The 16907-nt window shown below is 39.6% G+C and overlaps 1 protein-coding gene across 6 annotated transcripts in view; it reads right to left on the reverse strand.

Moving 5' to 3' along the window:
* Positions 1-16907, reverse strand: part of OPA1 (OPA1 mitochondrial dynamin like GTPase) — an 82692-nt gene that overhangs the window by 51084 nt on the left and 14701 nt on the right. For 4 of the 6 annotated variants that reach the window (XM_048865487.2, XM_048865484.2, XM_048865483.2 and 1 more), the window contains 6 exons: positions 15306-15416; positions 7426-7479; positions 5315-5419; positions 4069-4155; positions 3157-3270; positions 903-983 (listed from right to left, as the gene is read on the reverse strand). In XM_048865487.2, coding sequence (XP_048721444.1) covers positions 903-983; positions 3157-3270; positions 4069-4155; positions 5315-5419; positions 7426-7479; positions 15306-15416 — 552 coding nt within the window. The remainder of the gene's footprint in view (positions 1-902; positions 984-3156; positions 3271-4068; positions 4156-5314; positions 5420-7425; positions 7480-15305; positions 15417-16907) is intronic. The other 2 variants (XM_048865488.2, XM_048865486.2) reach the window with 1 other exon arrangement.

Genomic DNA, 16907 nt, shown 5'->3' on the forward strand with positions numbered 1-16907 from the left:
AGGTTTAGATTGGATATTAGGAAAAACTTTTTCACTATGAGGGTGGTGAAACACTGGAATGCGTTACCTAGGGAGGTGGTAGAATCTCCTTCCTTAGAGGTTTTTAAGGTCAGGCTTGACAAAGCCCTGGCTGGGATGATTTAACTGGGAATTGGTCCTGCTTCGAGCGGGGGGTTGGACTAGATGACCTTCTGGGGTCCCTTCCAACCCTCATATTCTATGATTCTATGGGGTCCCTGAGGTCCCTTCCAACCCTTATATTCTATGATTCTATGGGCAAATATTACTTGAATACTCAATAACAGACACCAACATTGGCAAACAAGATGACTTAGCAGCTAGGTAACACCTTTTATCCAAAGGTCATTGTTACAATCATTGACTAGGCCTCAATACACACGGGAGAAGCAGGTAAGAGAATATCAATTTTATAATTTGGTAAACTGAAGCACAGAAAGGTTTACTGATTTGCCCAAGGACTCTCAAAACTCAGTAGCGTACCCGGGAGCAGGAGTTGTTACACTCAGTCTCCTACTCTAACTATTATGCCCACTTCATTGCCATTCAGCTCTAGGTAGCAAGGACACTGAAACATAGTGTAACATTTAACAAAGTTCCAGAGTAGCAGCCATGTTAGTCTGTATTCACAAAAAGAAAAGGAGTACTTGTGGCACCTTAGAGACTAACCAATTTATTTGAGCACAAGCTTTCGTTATGGTCAAATAAATTGGTTAGTCTCTAAGGTGCCACAAGTACTCCTTTTCATTTAACAAAGTACCCCTCTTTGCTCAACAGTCTTCTAATCCCTATACTCAGTGGGCAACAGCCAGTATAGACATATATTTTTTCAAACAAAAATGTGATCAAGATTACATTCATCTCAAGACATTTCTTGTACTTACATCCTCTTCCTTGGTCAGATCAAACTCCCGAGAGCTGTCTTTGAACAAAGCCACATGGTGGGGACCTTCACTAAGTGTTACCTAATATTTAGGATGAGGAGATGTGTAACTAATAAAATCTTAATAGCCAAGATTTACAAGACAGAAACCCTCCCCCAAAACAAACAAAATAAGGGTTTTTAACATTTACCATCATTATTCAAAGGAATGTACTACCTAAGAAAGGTGCTTGGTTGACAGCTCTCTAAATGGAAATCCTTTAGACATTCTTCGAATTTGCTAAAGCTATGATTTTGGCACGGAGTTCATGGCAATCATGAATCTGAATAAAGTCCGTGACAAGCCCATCCCACGGCGGCAGCTCCTGTCTTGTGGGGCTGGGCCTGGTATAAGCACCAGCAATGGGGGAACCAAAGGGCTATCCTCTTCCCTGACTTTTTAAAACGTGGCTGGGAGGGAGCATGCCATGGTCCAGCCCTACAGGCTGGCACCCACTCTGCTTTATGTCATGTGCAATGTGCCAACTGGGACGCACTCTGCATCGTGCCGCATGATGGTGGCCAAGTCTTTACCTGCCAAAACCAAGGCGGCAGCAACTCTGGGCACAGGGGACCAGTCGGGTCCAGGAAGCTGGACAAATCCATCATCCAAGGGCCTCGGGCTAGCCAGCAGGGATGGTAAGGTAAAGAGAGTGGAGGAGAGAGGGATGGTGAGGGGGAAGGGGAATCAGGGGCTTCAGGAAGGTTGGACCTGTGTGAGGCGGTACAGCAGGCGCTGGGGGCAGAGCGTCAGGCTGGTGGGGTCATTCTGGAGCCCCCAGATGGAGACGGAGGTGCTGTGACTGTGTATGTCAGCTCACAATGCCTGGACGGGGGAGATGGGCCCAGCCCTGCGGGACAGGAACCGCAGCTGCAGGGTCAGTGAGGGGTGAGTTCTCTCTCCAACCTCCCTGCCTCTCCCAGGCCTCATCTTTCAGCACCCCCACTATATAATCCACAGTCATTTCCACCCACCCTAAACAGTACACGTTTTTGGTGTCAGTTCTTTTCTTTTGTAACCAACCATACTACCAACAACAAAAGTTACTGTTTAAATTATTTTTGGGGAGGAGGAAAGCATTAATGTAATATTTCTTAGTAGCAACAAGGATTAAAACATCATTTTTGATAAATCTGATTCAGTTTGTTTGAAAAAGGGGAAAAATTATTGCTTTTCCTTGTTAAAGACAGCAGGTAAAAATACATTATTTGGTGACCTTTCTGTGCCTTTTAGTTTTCTTCCTGCATCTCTACTGCGCCATTCACTAAAAATTTCTGTGCCAAAATTGTAGGCTTGGGAATGGACAATGACTGTACAAGCTTTCAGTTCTGTGTCTCAGCCATGATTGCACTGACTACCTCTAGGACTAAGAGGCTAGTTCAGTCTCTGTGCTCATTCAACCAGCGGGTGTCTCTGGTGTGAGTGCTGATAAGTGTTAACACCCGTCTGTTGGTCTCCGGGCCAGTTCCTAACAGTCAGATGGGAGTTATTTTCATATTAGTGGCATTTCACCCAAAAGCAGATAGTTTAAAGTATTATTTATTTATTTTTTCCATCTGCACAATCAGTTTCTAATAACTTTTTATCTTCAGCAAGTTTGGTAAGAAGATAGCTATGCATTTAAAATATTCCATAAGCAAAAAAGGACCTTGCCTACCTAAAATGCACAGGCACACAACTGATTTTCACCTTCACTGATGTCATAGGAGCTCTCTGCACAATAATAATACAACTAATAACAACACCTAGCTCTGATATAGCACTTTTCATCAGTATATCGCACAGCGCTTCACAATCTTTTCAATGCATTTCTCCTCACAACACCCCGCGAGTTAGGGAAATATTATTAATCAAAACGGAGGATGAGGCAGAATTAATGTGAACAGACATAAGCAGCACATATTTATGTATTATTCCTCATTTAAAAATTGAAGCCCCCATTCTTCAAATACGTCTAGGCATAGTGTTTACTTAGTGTGAGTAACCCCAATCGAAATCCATGGGACCATTCACATTAGTAACTGCTACACCCTGATAGTAAGTACTGGTAGGATTTAGCCCATTAGTAGAAACAATGCAACAGCACATTTATGCTTTTAAATGCTTTTAAAATAATCAGATATTCAAACAAAGATAACTTAGCTTAGATTAAGTGAATGTATAGTACTTGGATACTTTACAATATTTTGAATACCGTTAGGATACTGTTTCTTACCTTAACAGGAGAACGTGTCATCATTTCCCCAGACCCTCGAGGGAATATCCGGGCTTGTGCAATCATTTCCAGCACACTGGTTTTTCCTGCACTCTGATCTCCAACCACTACAACCTTAAATGAAAGTATTATGTATTAAATGAAAGTCACTGGCTTTTCATAATTAAGGCAGTTTCTTCAGTAGGACAGCTTAGTTAAACAATACACTGTAGCAACCAATTGAGAACATATATTAGAACTGGTTACATTTGATTAGTTTTGACAACAAATAATGAATTCCTTAATAGATAAACAACTGATTTTATTCATGCAAAAGTTTTTCCACTTGGGCCATTTAAAACTAGAGATAGGGCAAAGTAACAGTGTCTGGATCTGGATCAGGCTTTCTCTATGGTTCAAGGCCAGTTCGGGGTTTGGTTCAACGGTGATGAAGCCACATGATCTGTTCTCACAAGATTTTGGTCACATATGAATTGGAAAGTTAGCCTTTTTCAATCTGGATCTGAATTAGTACCAAACTGCAGTGGGATGTATGGATGCAGAAATTCAAAACCAAAAATGACACCAGCACCCAGCATTCAAAAGGGTTCATATTCAAGGCTGCAGGTTTGACAAATCATTTAAAAGTGAAATGGACAAAACATTCAGAACTACACTATAGGGAAAAGTCCTGCATTATCAGGCAAATGGACTAACTCTAATTTTTATCATTCTGGGATATATGAAGGTCTTTAGATTAAATATCTAGGCTGTTTTTTCTGCGTGTAAGATTAAAATCACCCCTAACTCTTAATCTGGGGTCTGCAAACCAACACGTACAACTTTTTCATTCATGGTATACTATATTACTCACTCCAGGAAGTAACATTTTCACTTAAAGTTACATAACCCTTTAAGACTTCACTGACTTACCCGAGGTAGATGATCTTGGGTATTATAGCTGGCATCATAGTCAGACAGAATGTCTAGAACTTCAGAGTACATATCAATCAAAGATTTCTAAAAAGAATTGAAATACAGGAGTGAAAACTAAACTGGTTAAAAGAGCTAAGACCAAGTGCCAACAGTTTTCATCTTGAGGTCCTATAAGAGAAGATTATTGTGTGCTTACATTCTCATCAAGGTTTGAGCCTTAAACCTTCAGTGCCGCAGCACAGACCACTTCCATTTTAGCTAAAGTATTAACTACAATAACTGGCAGCAGAAGTAGTCTGTTATCCTGTGCAGAAGGATTTCTAGCCTATTGAAACAATGGGGTGCATATACACGTCATGCCCAATTTTACAGACAGCACAGCCGAGTACTTAGGTTTGGCAGATTCTGAAACAGTGTAGTAAAGTGGCTGAATGATGGATTTCCCATATAAGAGATCTAGGTTCAATTTCTAGCTTGTAGAGAGGGTTTGCTGGATCACCAGAGTTGCAAATCCAATAACTAATAACCTCAGTCAGTACAAGTGTGACAAACTCATTATCTCCTGGTTCCAAGGAGGAAGATCCGTTTTGTCTGTGCCTCATTTGGAAGTACTCTACATGAGGGAGACTGAAAAGAGGTGGTGCACGCACAGTTTTGATAGAATGCTCAGAGCTTGAGACAGCAAGTGAAGAACAAACTATACTTTGCAAAACACTTGAAAATAGTGATTTTTTTTCAACAACTCTTTATTTCGTTAAATCTGCATGGATTTATATGGGGCCATCAAAAGATACTTCCTTGATCTCAGAACTACCTCTCTGCCAAGTTTCAAAGTCCCGTTTCAAACCATGGAGGTGCTAGAGAACTGTATACAAAAAGCTAGAAGAATATTTTTATAATTAAATTACAATAATGTAGATTTTAGTTACATAATGCTGCACAAACCACAAATCCAACTTTTTAATTTATGTAATCTTCAAGATAGACTTAGTAACTTTAGTTTTTGTTATACACATGTAATTACATACAGTTAAAGCACAGTTAGAAATGAGGTTCATTGAAATTGCTTACCCAGTATCCTTAAGTGTAAAGTCCACTCATCAATAGCTAAAAACATTAAGATGCATTTATGATGCTAAAAGACCAACTGCTAAATAAGTATTAATGAAGCACTGTAGCGCTCATGGACTAATTCTGGTCTCACACTTCTGAGGGACTACCATGTAACTATATGATACAGTACCTTTAGATTCCTTTGATGAATGCCCTTGTCATCTTTCTGCAACACCAGCTTTCTTAGTTCTTTGTTTTCCTTCTCTAAGCGCTCAAGAATTCGTTGATATTTCAGCTACAAAACAGTAGCACAAATAGAAAACAGTGTGCACAGATTAGCAAACTTTTCCCTATCTAAGACTTTTATTATATGGAAAAAAAACTCACTCTCCGAACATGTCCTTCCAAACCACAGAAAATATTTAACCACTGAAAGCTTGTTAAAATCCTACATAACCAAGTGAAAACTATTCAAAAATGACAGATTGAAGAACCAACTTGACTATACCTTTATCGTGAATGAAATGAAAATTTTTAAACAACCAGAAAAACACCTGAAATACATCAAAAGTCAGGGATAGGAGAGAACAAAGAGAGACCTTATTAAAAATGTCCTTTCATTTGATATTCCATTCTTAGTTAATCTAGATATAGAGGATGTAGTAAGAGCCTAAACCAGAAGTTATCAAACTATGGTCCATGAAGGATTTCATGGTGAGGGAAGCAGGGACAGGAATATCTTTCACTGATATTTCTTCTACAAATTGTGTACACTTTACAAAAATGCTTTAGACCAGTGGTTTTCAACCTTTTTTCATTTGCAGACCCCTAAAAAATTTCAAATAGAGGTGCAGACCCCTTTGCAAATATCAGACACAGTCTGCAGACCCCTAGGGTCCGTGGACCACAGGTTGAAAACCACTGTTCTATGGTAACGACAACCTTTAACAGACCCCTTAGACACAGTCCATGGACCACTGCATCTGCAGACCACAGGTTGAAAACCACTGCTTTGGACAGTATATTTTTCAGCTATCACAAGCAAAGGGTACCTCCAGCATCAGACTATTTTAGAACTACGGGACTAAGCCAAAATGTTCAAACTTGGAACATCTAAATTCATATTTAAACACCTAAAATGAGCAGCCTGAATTTCATAGGTGCTGGGCACCCACAATTCCCATAGATGTCACTAATATATCAGTGGAAGCTGTGGGTGCTCACCATTACCAAGAAAAAGATCCTTATATTCAGTGTCTACATGTGGATTTAGAAGCCTGCTTTAGGTCCATAATTGAACATTGTGGCCCCACTGCCCATCACAGTTTCTAGAACAACTGTTCCAATTCACTCCAGGCTGACATGAAAGGCAGACTATTTTAAATTGTTACAGCTCAAGGGGGAAAAAGTTTTAGAAGTTGTAAAGTGTCAGGTGTTTGAGCTTTTTTCAAGCCTTTATAGTTTAAAAAAAAAATTAAAAAGGGCTGGTCATCTGAAAAAGGTGGAAAATTGAAGCGCTCTGCCAGTAGTTGTCAGCATGGCTCAAGGTTGTAAGATAGTTTCCTGAGCACTTCTATTGGCTTCAGATTGCTAAAGTCCATCGATAAATGGACAAAAATATCCCAAGGAAAACATTATGTAACTTTGCCATTAGCAGCTGTTCACACTGCAAAGATATCACAACACCTCTTACAAAAATGGCTTTAAATGGGAGGGAAATGGTTACTGATTGGTGTAAACCTGTCTGGTAAGAGAACCACATATTCTAATTGTGCCTATGCCAACAATGCAACTCTTCTTCTGGAAGAAATGGAAACACCGGTTCTTGTGAATTCTACTGTGACTATAAACAGACTAGCATACCACCTTCTGTGGTTTTTAATATTACAGAACTTTCTCTTGTTCCACACTCAGATCCCTGGTGCTTGACTGTCGAATGCATTTTAAGAGCTTTGTGTCTCTCCTAGAAATGTGATTTCATGGATTAAGAGATTAAAATGTCATCTTTTTATGTATAATCCCATTTCCTTTCTATAACAAAAGTATGCCAGCTAAGCAAACACTAAAAAATCAAGACAAATCAACAAAGCTCTAAAATAAAAAAAGGTAAATCTAACACATTGTCCAATTCAGGATGGAGTATCAATTGTAGTGTAGAAGCATCTGATCCAGGCATAATCTTTAAAAAATTCCTTCAATTTCTGCAAGATGTCATATTTGAGGTGCATTTTTGTTCAGTCAATTTGAGTTTTGCACATATGGTCCTCTGAATTTTGGTTCCTTGTTACCTGGACTACGTACCTGAGTGTGCAGAAGTTCTTCTTGAAGCTGATCAATCTTCTCTTTGTCAGAGACCTACAACATTAAGAAACATAATCATGGCCATTGCTTGGTTATACAACACATATGTTTAGTTTATCCTCAGTGTGCAACTGAATCCCAAACCAGAAGCTTTATTAAACATAAAATAACTGATTAAGCATGCATTTCCAGTCAAATCGAGTTCTTAAATCAAATCATCATTTGGCATTTAAAGTGGCTAAAGGTTCCGCCAAAAGCAGAAACATTCTATAAAATGAAGTCTAAATCTTTGTGCAAGCCAGTAGAAAAATTAACACCTTCAGGACCAGATACTGAGAAATCAGGCTTAATGATCAATAAAATTCAGTAGCTTCCTCAGAGAATTTCTCCCCCACCAAGGGATTGATAAAGTCAGGTGGCCGAATTGTCTGGGCCTAAATATTTATTTGTTTAATTAGTATGCCACTTTGAAAATTCAAACACAAACTTGTATCAATTTGGTTCAACACCACTCCCCGCTAGGTATGCCAATACATAAAATCTTTCTAAACTATCAGCATCCTCTAGATTGTGCAGTGCATTCTTGTCAGGTGTTTATATTTAAGATTTATAAATGCCAGAGGTTAGGGATTACATTCTTTGTGTCTTGTACACAACTGAGCCAAATTATGTAGCCAAATTCTAAAAGGAACACTGTACTCTGCAAAAATATTAAGTATATTTTACTGTTCCATTATTTTAATTTGTCAGTATGCAATCTTGATGGGATGCTTTACATTAGCATACACAGTCACTCAGACAGTATTAAAATGTGGGAAACAATGTAGAAGAGTGATCATAATGTAAAATTTTTCAGTGACCGGTGAATTCAAGTGTGATCTCACTATAGTTGTGCAAACATGAAGGGACTTTTAGTCAAATCCTTTCAAAAATGAATTTGTAAAGTAAAGTAGATCTAAAAAAGAAAGTGAAAACAGATGGAACTTTCAATCTGTTTCTTCAGAAATGTAATTAAGGTCACAAGTTCAATATGAAATACCAAAAATAGGAATCATGCAAGTATTTTAAAACTAAGATGAAGCGTAAAGGACAATTAAGAAGGAATGATTAATGAAAAGATGAAGTAATAATACCAATATAAAGAAATTCAACTCAACTTTAAAATGAAGTCACTCTAAATATTTGCAATTCAAACAAATTAGCTTGAAGTGAAAGGAGAATATCAACTTAATGCATGGATAACATGTCATTTATAGGACACAAACCAATGCAGTCACTCTTTAATTTCATAGTAACTGTTGGCAGCTTGACAGTTCCCAGTTCTTCATGGCAATTGGCTTATTGGAGCTTCTTAATCTATAAGATACACATGCCCATGTATTTACTTTGCAATAGGCAATGCCAAATTACAATCCTCTCTATATCCAATTATTTTCTTATTCATTAGCTGATCCTTGAAGATAAAGTGCTGGAAGCAGGCCACCTTCTGTTTCCACCAGTGGACCAACAGCACAGGAAACATGAAGGCAACAGACACTAAGAAGAGTTCAGCACAGAGAAGGTGGCTTGATGCCTTTAGCAATATACAGTATGTCTAAACAAACAGAGATATATCTACCCACCCACACACCCAAATAGAAAGTACAGCAGGCATATAATGGGAGAGACCAGGATAAGAAGGACAGAAAACAGTGAAGGAAGAAAAGAGGAAAACACAAAAAAGGGAATACAGAAAATGTTTCTGGGCAATGCAGACATCCAAAAAACAGCTATGTCCCTCCTCTCAAAAGCATTTAAGAAAGCTTTTTCTGGAGGTTTGATAAATTTTTAATGAAATAGTGAAGGGGATTATACTAGTCATTGTTATGACCGCCTTTCATTTTGTTCACTATAAATATACCGCTGATATCTAGACAAATATTCAATATTCTCCCCCCAAAATGGTTACTGAAAATGCCCGAGGAATTTTAGGAAAAACAAACAATGCTTTTTTGGAATCCTAAGAATGCTCTCAGAGTGGGTCACAACTCTCCTTTCTCCACCTAAGCCATTTTACACTTCAGGAGTAGATGGGCAGATAATGCACTAATCTCTCTTCTCAGTAGACACGGGATGAAATTTGCTGTCAGTCACAAAGGAGGGAATTGTGGTAACCTTATTCTAGTTCCTAGAAAGCAGCCCTCTAACGATGTGCCACAATATACGGCAGGGAAATACGCAGCATTGAGACACTTCTAGCAGTAACGTACAGACTATGTCAGAACTAAGGACATGTGTACACTACAGCCCTAAATCAACCCACATTAGGTCGACTTACAGCCACCACAGTAATTACTGCAGGGGCGGATGTCCACACTACCCTCCTTCTGTCAGTGGTGCGTGTCCTCACAAGGAGTGAGTCCAACCAACTGAAAAGGGGCAGTGGGGGAGGCTGAGAGTCAAGGCTCTCAGCTCCCAGCTGGGCACACAGCTGCTCCTCTCTGCCCCGCCCCGGGCTTCTCACCTCCCTGCAGCCAGGCTCTAGCTACCTGGCTTTCTTGACAAGGCAGTCAACAGCTGATGTAAGTAACACAGCGTCTACACAAACACTGCATCACCCTAACCACACCGACATAAGCTCTGTGCGTCTTGTGGAGGTGGAGTCATGATGTTGGTGTAGCAGGACACTTACACTGATGGGACAAGGCTGTAGTGTGTACATTGATATAATTAGGTCAACATAAGCTGCCTTAGGTGGACCTAACTGTGTAGTATAGACAAAGCCTAATGTGCACCAGCAGAACACTATAGTGAAATCTGCAGTCCCATTGATTTCCCACTGAATCTGTGTGTCCCATTCATTTCAATGGAACTATTCATGTGCTTTAAGCTAAGTGTTTCATTTATTTTGCGTTTTTATGCCTGGCTGTAGTTAGCACCTTCATATTTTTCACTTAGAATATTTCATTCACAACAATATTCCCAAGCATTTCTACATTGGTCATAATTAAGGCTGTGAGTTTGTCACGGAGGTAACAGATTCCTTGACTTTCTGTGACCTCCATGACTTGCACTGGCCGATGCACCTGGCAAAGGGGCAACTCAGGCAGCCCTTGCGGCAGTCTCGGGCCCCCGCGCCCCCTCAACCTCCCAGTAGCAAGAGTTTCAGTGTCTGAGAGGGCAGAGAATTGGGGCATGGGATAGGGTGAGATGGGCTCTGGGTGGCGCTATCTCAGAGGCTCCCCAAAAGCAGCGACATCCCCCTCGCTCAGCTCCTAGGTGGAGGCGTGGCCCGGCAGCTCTGTCTGTTGCCTGTGCCCAGAGCGCTGTCTTTGCAGCTCCCACTGGCTGGGAGGCAGCCAATGGAAGGTACAGGGGCGGTGCCAGCAGGCAGAGACAGCATGCAGAGCTGTCTGGCCACGCCTCCGCCTAGCAGCTGAGTGAGGGGGATGTCGCCACTTCTGGGGAGCTCCCCAGGTAGGCGTCGCCCAGAGCCCACCTCACCCCAGCCCATGCCTTAATCCCCTGCCCCCTCCCACACCCAAACTCTGCTGCTGGGGCTCGGGGGGGGAGGGGAGGGTCGGGAGCCAGGTAGGGAGCCTGTCAGCTCTGCCAACACGCCCCCTTCCACCCCCCCCGCAGCAGGGCCGCCAGGCAGCTCCCCCCACCCCCATGTTTTAGTCACCGGTATTTTTAGTAAAAGTCAGACAGATCACAGGCCATGAATTTTTTTTTTTTTTTTTTACTGCCCATGACCTATCTGTGACTTTTACTAAAAATATCCATGACTAAAATGTAGCCTTAGTCATAACTGCAGTATTTTCCAGCAAATTACAGAGTAATAACATGGTCACCCATGCCTGATAATAATTGACATGATGAAAGAAACTGTCAACTTTTTAACAAAATATACAAATCCATTTATTACTTGTTTTAGATCTTATTTCAAATGCTGTGTGGATACATTTTTTTGTCAATCCAATTCATCCAAAAAACCATAAATGACCAAAAAAAAAAAAAAGAAAAACAACATAGGCCAGATAGGGACCAAGTCCTGGCACTTCTGAAAATCCCAGGAGGCACCTATTCGCATCTTTAGGTACCTACATACATTAAAAATCTGTGTGATTGTCACAAGTTTGATATGATATCACAAAACTGTCCCTAACCACGAACATCTCATAGTTAAACATTAAGAGCTATAACAATTCCCAGTGGCATCACTGAAAACGTCAATGCACAGAGATATGCAGCCATATGAGTTCTTGCTATGCAACAAACCCTTCAGCTAAATATAATACAGTATTTGCCAAGTGGGCAATAAAAGTCTACAGGGAAAGAATTACAAGTGTATAAGGGCATTAAAAAAATGAGTTATCAGGTGCCCTTTTAGTAATATTTTCATAAATTTCCATCTAAAATAGACAATCTACATTATACAAACATTTTAGACTGTAGATTAAATCCCAAATTAAGATGAAAATCTGGGAAATTTAGATTCTGCAGTTTAATTATTTTTATGACTGAGGAGAATCTGTATCACATGGTGCATGCAAGTCCCTCTGCTGCTTGGTTTGTTCATTACACATTCTGACAACGTCAATGAGATACTAAAGGAAAGGAACAGAAATACTCAGGCTTAGAGGAATGGAAATGAAAATCATATTTTCAAGTAGACAGGTAACATATCAGCTTGCAAAAGAAAAGTGAGGTAAATTTAGTCATGGCATAAGTGGCAGCAACTTGGCTGACTTCAACGGGAGTTGCACCTGTTTCTGCCAAGACAGAGCTTGGCCCAATGACTGAATCTTTACATTACATCCTCATTTTAAGGTGTGTACAGCAAGTGTTCTGTTTACCTGGCCATTCAATTTGTTTCACAACAAATGGGTTCGTTGCAGCAAAATAAAACTCATCATCATTCCTCGCCACTGGCATGCATCAAAGCACACAAAACTGCACATCTAAATGTTACAATCGGCTTTGATATTTCTAAAAGGAACGTGATGCTCAAGCATTCTGGACATAAATTTAGGACTTTCCCTTACAGGATTGTAAGTTATTTACTGAGATAGACATCAAATCTTTTCTGCAATTCCAAGGCCATGGAATTAGTTGCAAAAGAGCAATAATGATGGGGAATTCTCTGTAGAAATAGATTAATCCTGAAAAAATAAACTCTTTGCTAGTTACTCAAAAAATGAAGCCAAAGTTTAAATATCAAGTACTGTATTCCCTTTCCAGCAACTGTTTTAAGTTTTCATATATCCAACACTACACAAATAGGCACTCTTCTTAAAAAGGCTTTAGAAAAAAGTGGGGATTACTCCGTAATGTTCTTGCTTTCTGTTTCAGAATGTAGTCCCTTCAGCACAGTCAAATTAACACACTGCGCTCAAGACAAAAAAACTACCTAGCTCTGCCTTAAACACAGACTTTGCATGCTACCTGACAAAGGAATTGAAGGAGTCTCTCTTATTATGCAAAGGAATCAGTAAACAAACAGGCAGATTTAGTCGGCTAAAGGTATCCCTGGTCTTTTACCAGCAACATTGCTCTGGTTGGGAAGTGGGAAGGACTGTGTAACCTACTATTGGACAAATTCTTCTCGGAGTAGTTAGACTCCAGTGCATTACACTTTCAGCATCTTTTGAAGTGAGCTGTAGCTCACGAAAGCTCATGCTCAAATAAATTGGTTAGTCTCTAAGGTGCCACAAGAACTCCTTTTCTTTTAGCATCTTTATTATGTATCATGTTGTTTTGTTGAAGGCAGGACTTGTCAGTTTTCTCTAAACCCCCAAGGTATACTACCTAAATGAGCTAAAAAATTAAACATGAAGAAACGTACCTCTCCCCCTCACTACTCATCTTTCCCATAGTTGTACGAGGAGGAGGAGGAAGGGTAGTTCTTGAGCTGCAACGTGGCAAGGAATGTTCACTTGACATTTAACAGTAGCTTGACAAAGGATGCTGGAGACAGACTGGAGTACTTACATTTAAAATGCAACCTCTTAAGGTTTTCAACGCCTTCAAGCCCTTTGGTGAAAACCAACGCATGGCTACATACAACATTATGTACAGAACTTTATTTCAAGTCTTCTCCATCTCTCTCTCTCATACAACCTCAGATGCAGAGAGTGTCAAAGGTATGTATCCAGTGGTTAATTCCAAAGCTATGGAATTGTGAAAAGTCAGAATGAACTGTAGGTTCTGTGGACATGGGAACAACAGATAACTGTGTTTTCACAGGTTTCAGAGGAACAGCCGTGTTAGTCTGTATTCGCAAAAAGAAAAGGAGTACTTGTGGCACCTTAGAGACTAACCAATTTATTTGAGCATGAGCTTTCGTGAGCCACAGCTCACTTCATCAGATGTGTACCGTGGAAACTGCAGCAGACTTTATATACACACAGAGAATATGAAACAATACCTCCTCCCACCCCACTGTCCTGCTGGTAATAGCTTATCTAAAGTGATCAGCAGGTGGGCCATTTCCAACACAAATCCAGGTTTTCTCACCCTCCACCCCCCCACACAAATTCACTCTCCTGCTGGTGCTAGCCCATCCAAAGTGACAACTCTTTACATAATCAAGTCGGGCTATTTCCTGCATAGATCCAGGTTCTAGCACCAGCAGGAGAGTGAATTTGTGTGGGGGGGTGGAGGGTGAGAAAACCTGGATTTGTGTTGGAAATGGCCCACCTGCTGATCACTTTAGATAAGCTATTACCAGCAGGACAGTGGGGTGGGAGGAGGTATTGTTTCATATTCTCTGTGTGTATATAAAGTCTGCTGCAGTTTCCACGGTACACATCTGATGAAGTGAGCTGTGGCTCACGAAAGCTCATGCTCAAATAAATTGGTTAGTCTCTAAGGTGCCACAAGTACTCCTTTTCTTTTTGTGTTTTCACAGTCACAGAAGTGGTACAGAATTATACTGGCTACAAAAATTAGCCCTGAAGTACCCTAGACTACTAAAATTATCCCAATCTAGAAAGCAGTATGTCAGCAACGTGCTAATGCTAAAAATCCAACTCTAGCACCAAGTAAAGTAATGGATAGATGACCAACAGAATAGCTACACCAAATCAGCTTGGACTGTGATTTACGATGGAAGCTAAGCAAGAGAAAGCTACTGAGATACATTTACTAGGTTTCATAGAATCATAGAACTAGAAGGGACTTCGAGAGGTCCTCTAGTCCAGTCCTCTGCACTCATAGCAGGACTGTATTATCTCGACCATTCCTGACAGGTGTTTGTCTATATATTGTTTATATTTACGAATATCAGATTTTGCCTGGGCATTAGCCATCAGACACTGGTAACCCGCTAACGCTCACTATTGTGTTATTACTAATTTTGTCATGGGCTATCTTTATCATTGCAATTATATCGGGGAGTTTAATGTTTATGGTTTTATCCTAATACGACGTTACAGGTTGTTTTAGATAGAATTATCACCCCACTGAGAATAAACTGAACTAGGATATGTCTGAGATATACTTTATAAATACTGCATCTGATGTCAGAATTGGGAAGCTAAATCAGCATCTACTCAGTTTAAGGCTGACTAGGATTCTTTGTCCTCCCTAAATCCAATTTCTAGAAATACTGTATATTAATCTGAAATACAGGTCAATTTAGAAGTAAACAAAGGTTTCAGAAACTGAAGTTAAATTACTTATAAGACTGTCCCCAGCATATCCAGTCATTTAATGGCCCCCAGTTAGAGTGACAGGAAGCAGAACCAGTTTAATACCAAGTGCTCTTGCAAAAAGATTTTTGTAATAATTATTTGGGCCTGTGATCAGATTAAAATTAGCTTCTTCTACATCAAATGAAGGAGGCTGAAGTGTTTGGTTAATATGAATATAGTACATAGTGCCCTTTGAACCATCACCTTTCGCTTCTGCTGGGAAGAGCCCGTGTTATATTGGCCAGCAGCTCTGCGTGCTTCCTCTTCATGCTGTTGGATTTGCTGTTGTAATAGAATGAGTTCACCAAGCAGGCCCTGCCACGAGTTTACAACAAGGAGAAGGAAGGGAAAAATTGGGGGTGGGAGGAAAACAATGTTAAACCAAAGAGTGTTACATAAAAACAGATGAAAGACAGGAATGAATGGGTCAGTTCAAACAAAAAAGGAAACCTATTTGCAACAGCTATTACTAGCCGACTGGAAACAACTGGCCAGCCTGTAGGTCATACAGAACAACAAATAGCTACATTTTAGAATTAAAGTCAATTGAAAAAAAAAAAAAAAGTGTTCAAACGCTAAGAAGGTTTAAACTAGCCTTGTTTGAAGAGACTTTATGGAGATTTTTGGCACCACATCCTCAATTATTCACTTCAGAAGTATTTTCAGATATCAGCATTTTTTTTTAAACAAGAAGTAAAGGAAGTGCAATAAGAGAGACCTGATGCTTGGATGCTCTTCACAAAGTTGTTACACATACAGCTGTATGTACAAGATAACATGTTCAACTTTGCTGAGAATAAAAAAGTTTTTTTTGTTCTTAAATACCTCAGCTGCTTGGACAGTTTGTCAAAAGAGGATTTGCTCTGCTGCTCAACCTCCAGACTTGAAGGAATGAAAGACTTTTGGATGGGTATATAGGGAGACAGAGAGAGATCTCCCTCTACAGCACCTTGGCAGTGTCTAGTTAAACTGCATAGTTCCTCTCACCTATCCAGAATTGTCATGCTTAATACCCTTCACCTTATTTCCAAGTTTCTCCATGAACAAAGTGCCTAATTTTCTTTTGCCCAATTATTCTATTAATAGCTATGTGTCTTAAAAATTCACATTTGTTCAGAAATAGTGTGTGAATTAAGTTCCACTGGAATGTCTCATACAACTAGTTTTAAAAGTTGGAGATTAATATTAAATGTATTAACCTATTTAAAAAAACACTAAAAAGTCTTTGAACAATATTCTGCTCAAATGTAACATTACATTTTCATTAAAGAAAACATTTAATAGAAATACCAGTTTCAAAATAGACAGTACTTTGTTTAAAAACAAGCCTCAAATGTCAAAAGTTTGAATTTTTTTTAAGAAAAACAAATTAGTTCTTCAGAGCTCATGTATCAAACTATACATATACCACACAAAAAACCCACATACATAAGCATGTACACATAAGTACAGACACACACTATATGGATGGATACAAAAAAATAAACAGACACTGTCAAATAGGATAAAGCCCAAATTACAGGGTTTGGGGAAAAAAAAAAGCTTTATCCATCTTTGTAGGAAGAGAAACAGCTTCATATTTATATTTTGTGTTTGTTTTTTTAAATCTCTGCACTGCTGGAAAACCAAACACAAATGCATCATGCTAATGCATAAGAACCAGAAACGAAACCGATCCATCGAGTTTCACTGCCCAACAAGAACAAAAAAGCTAACGAGCGAAAAATAATGTACGTTTTTAGAATTCTGATGAGTAAAGTTGTTATTGCTACCAAGTAAAGAATTTCTCAAAATGACTTGACAGTG

The sequence above is a fragment of the Caretta caretta genome, chromosome 9 (genome assembly GCF_965140235.1).
Source record: "Caretta caretta isolate rCarCar2 chromosome 9, rCarCar1.hap1, whole genome shotgun sequence".
NCBI lineage: Eukaryota > Metazoa > Chordata > Testudines > Cheloniidae > Caretta > Caretta caretta.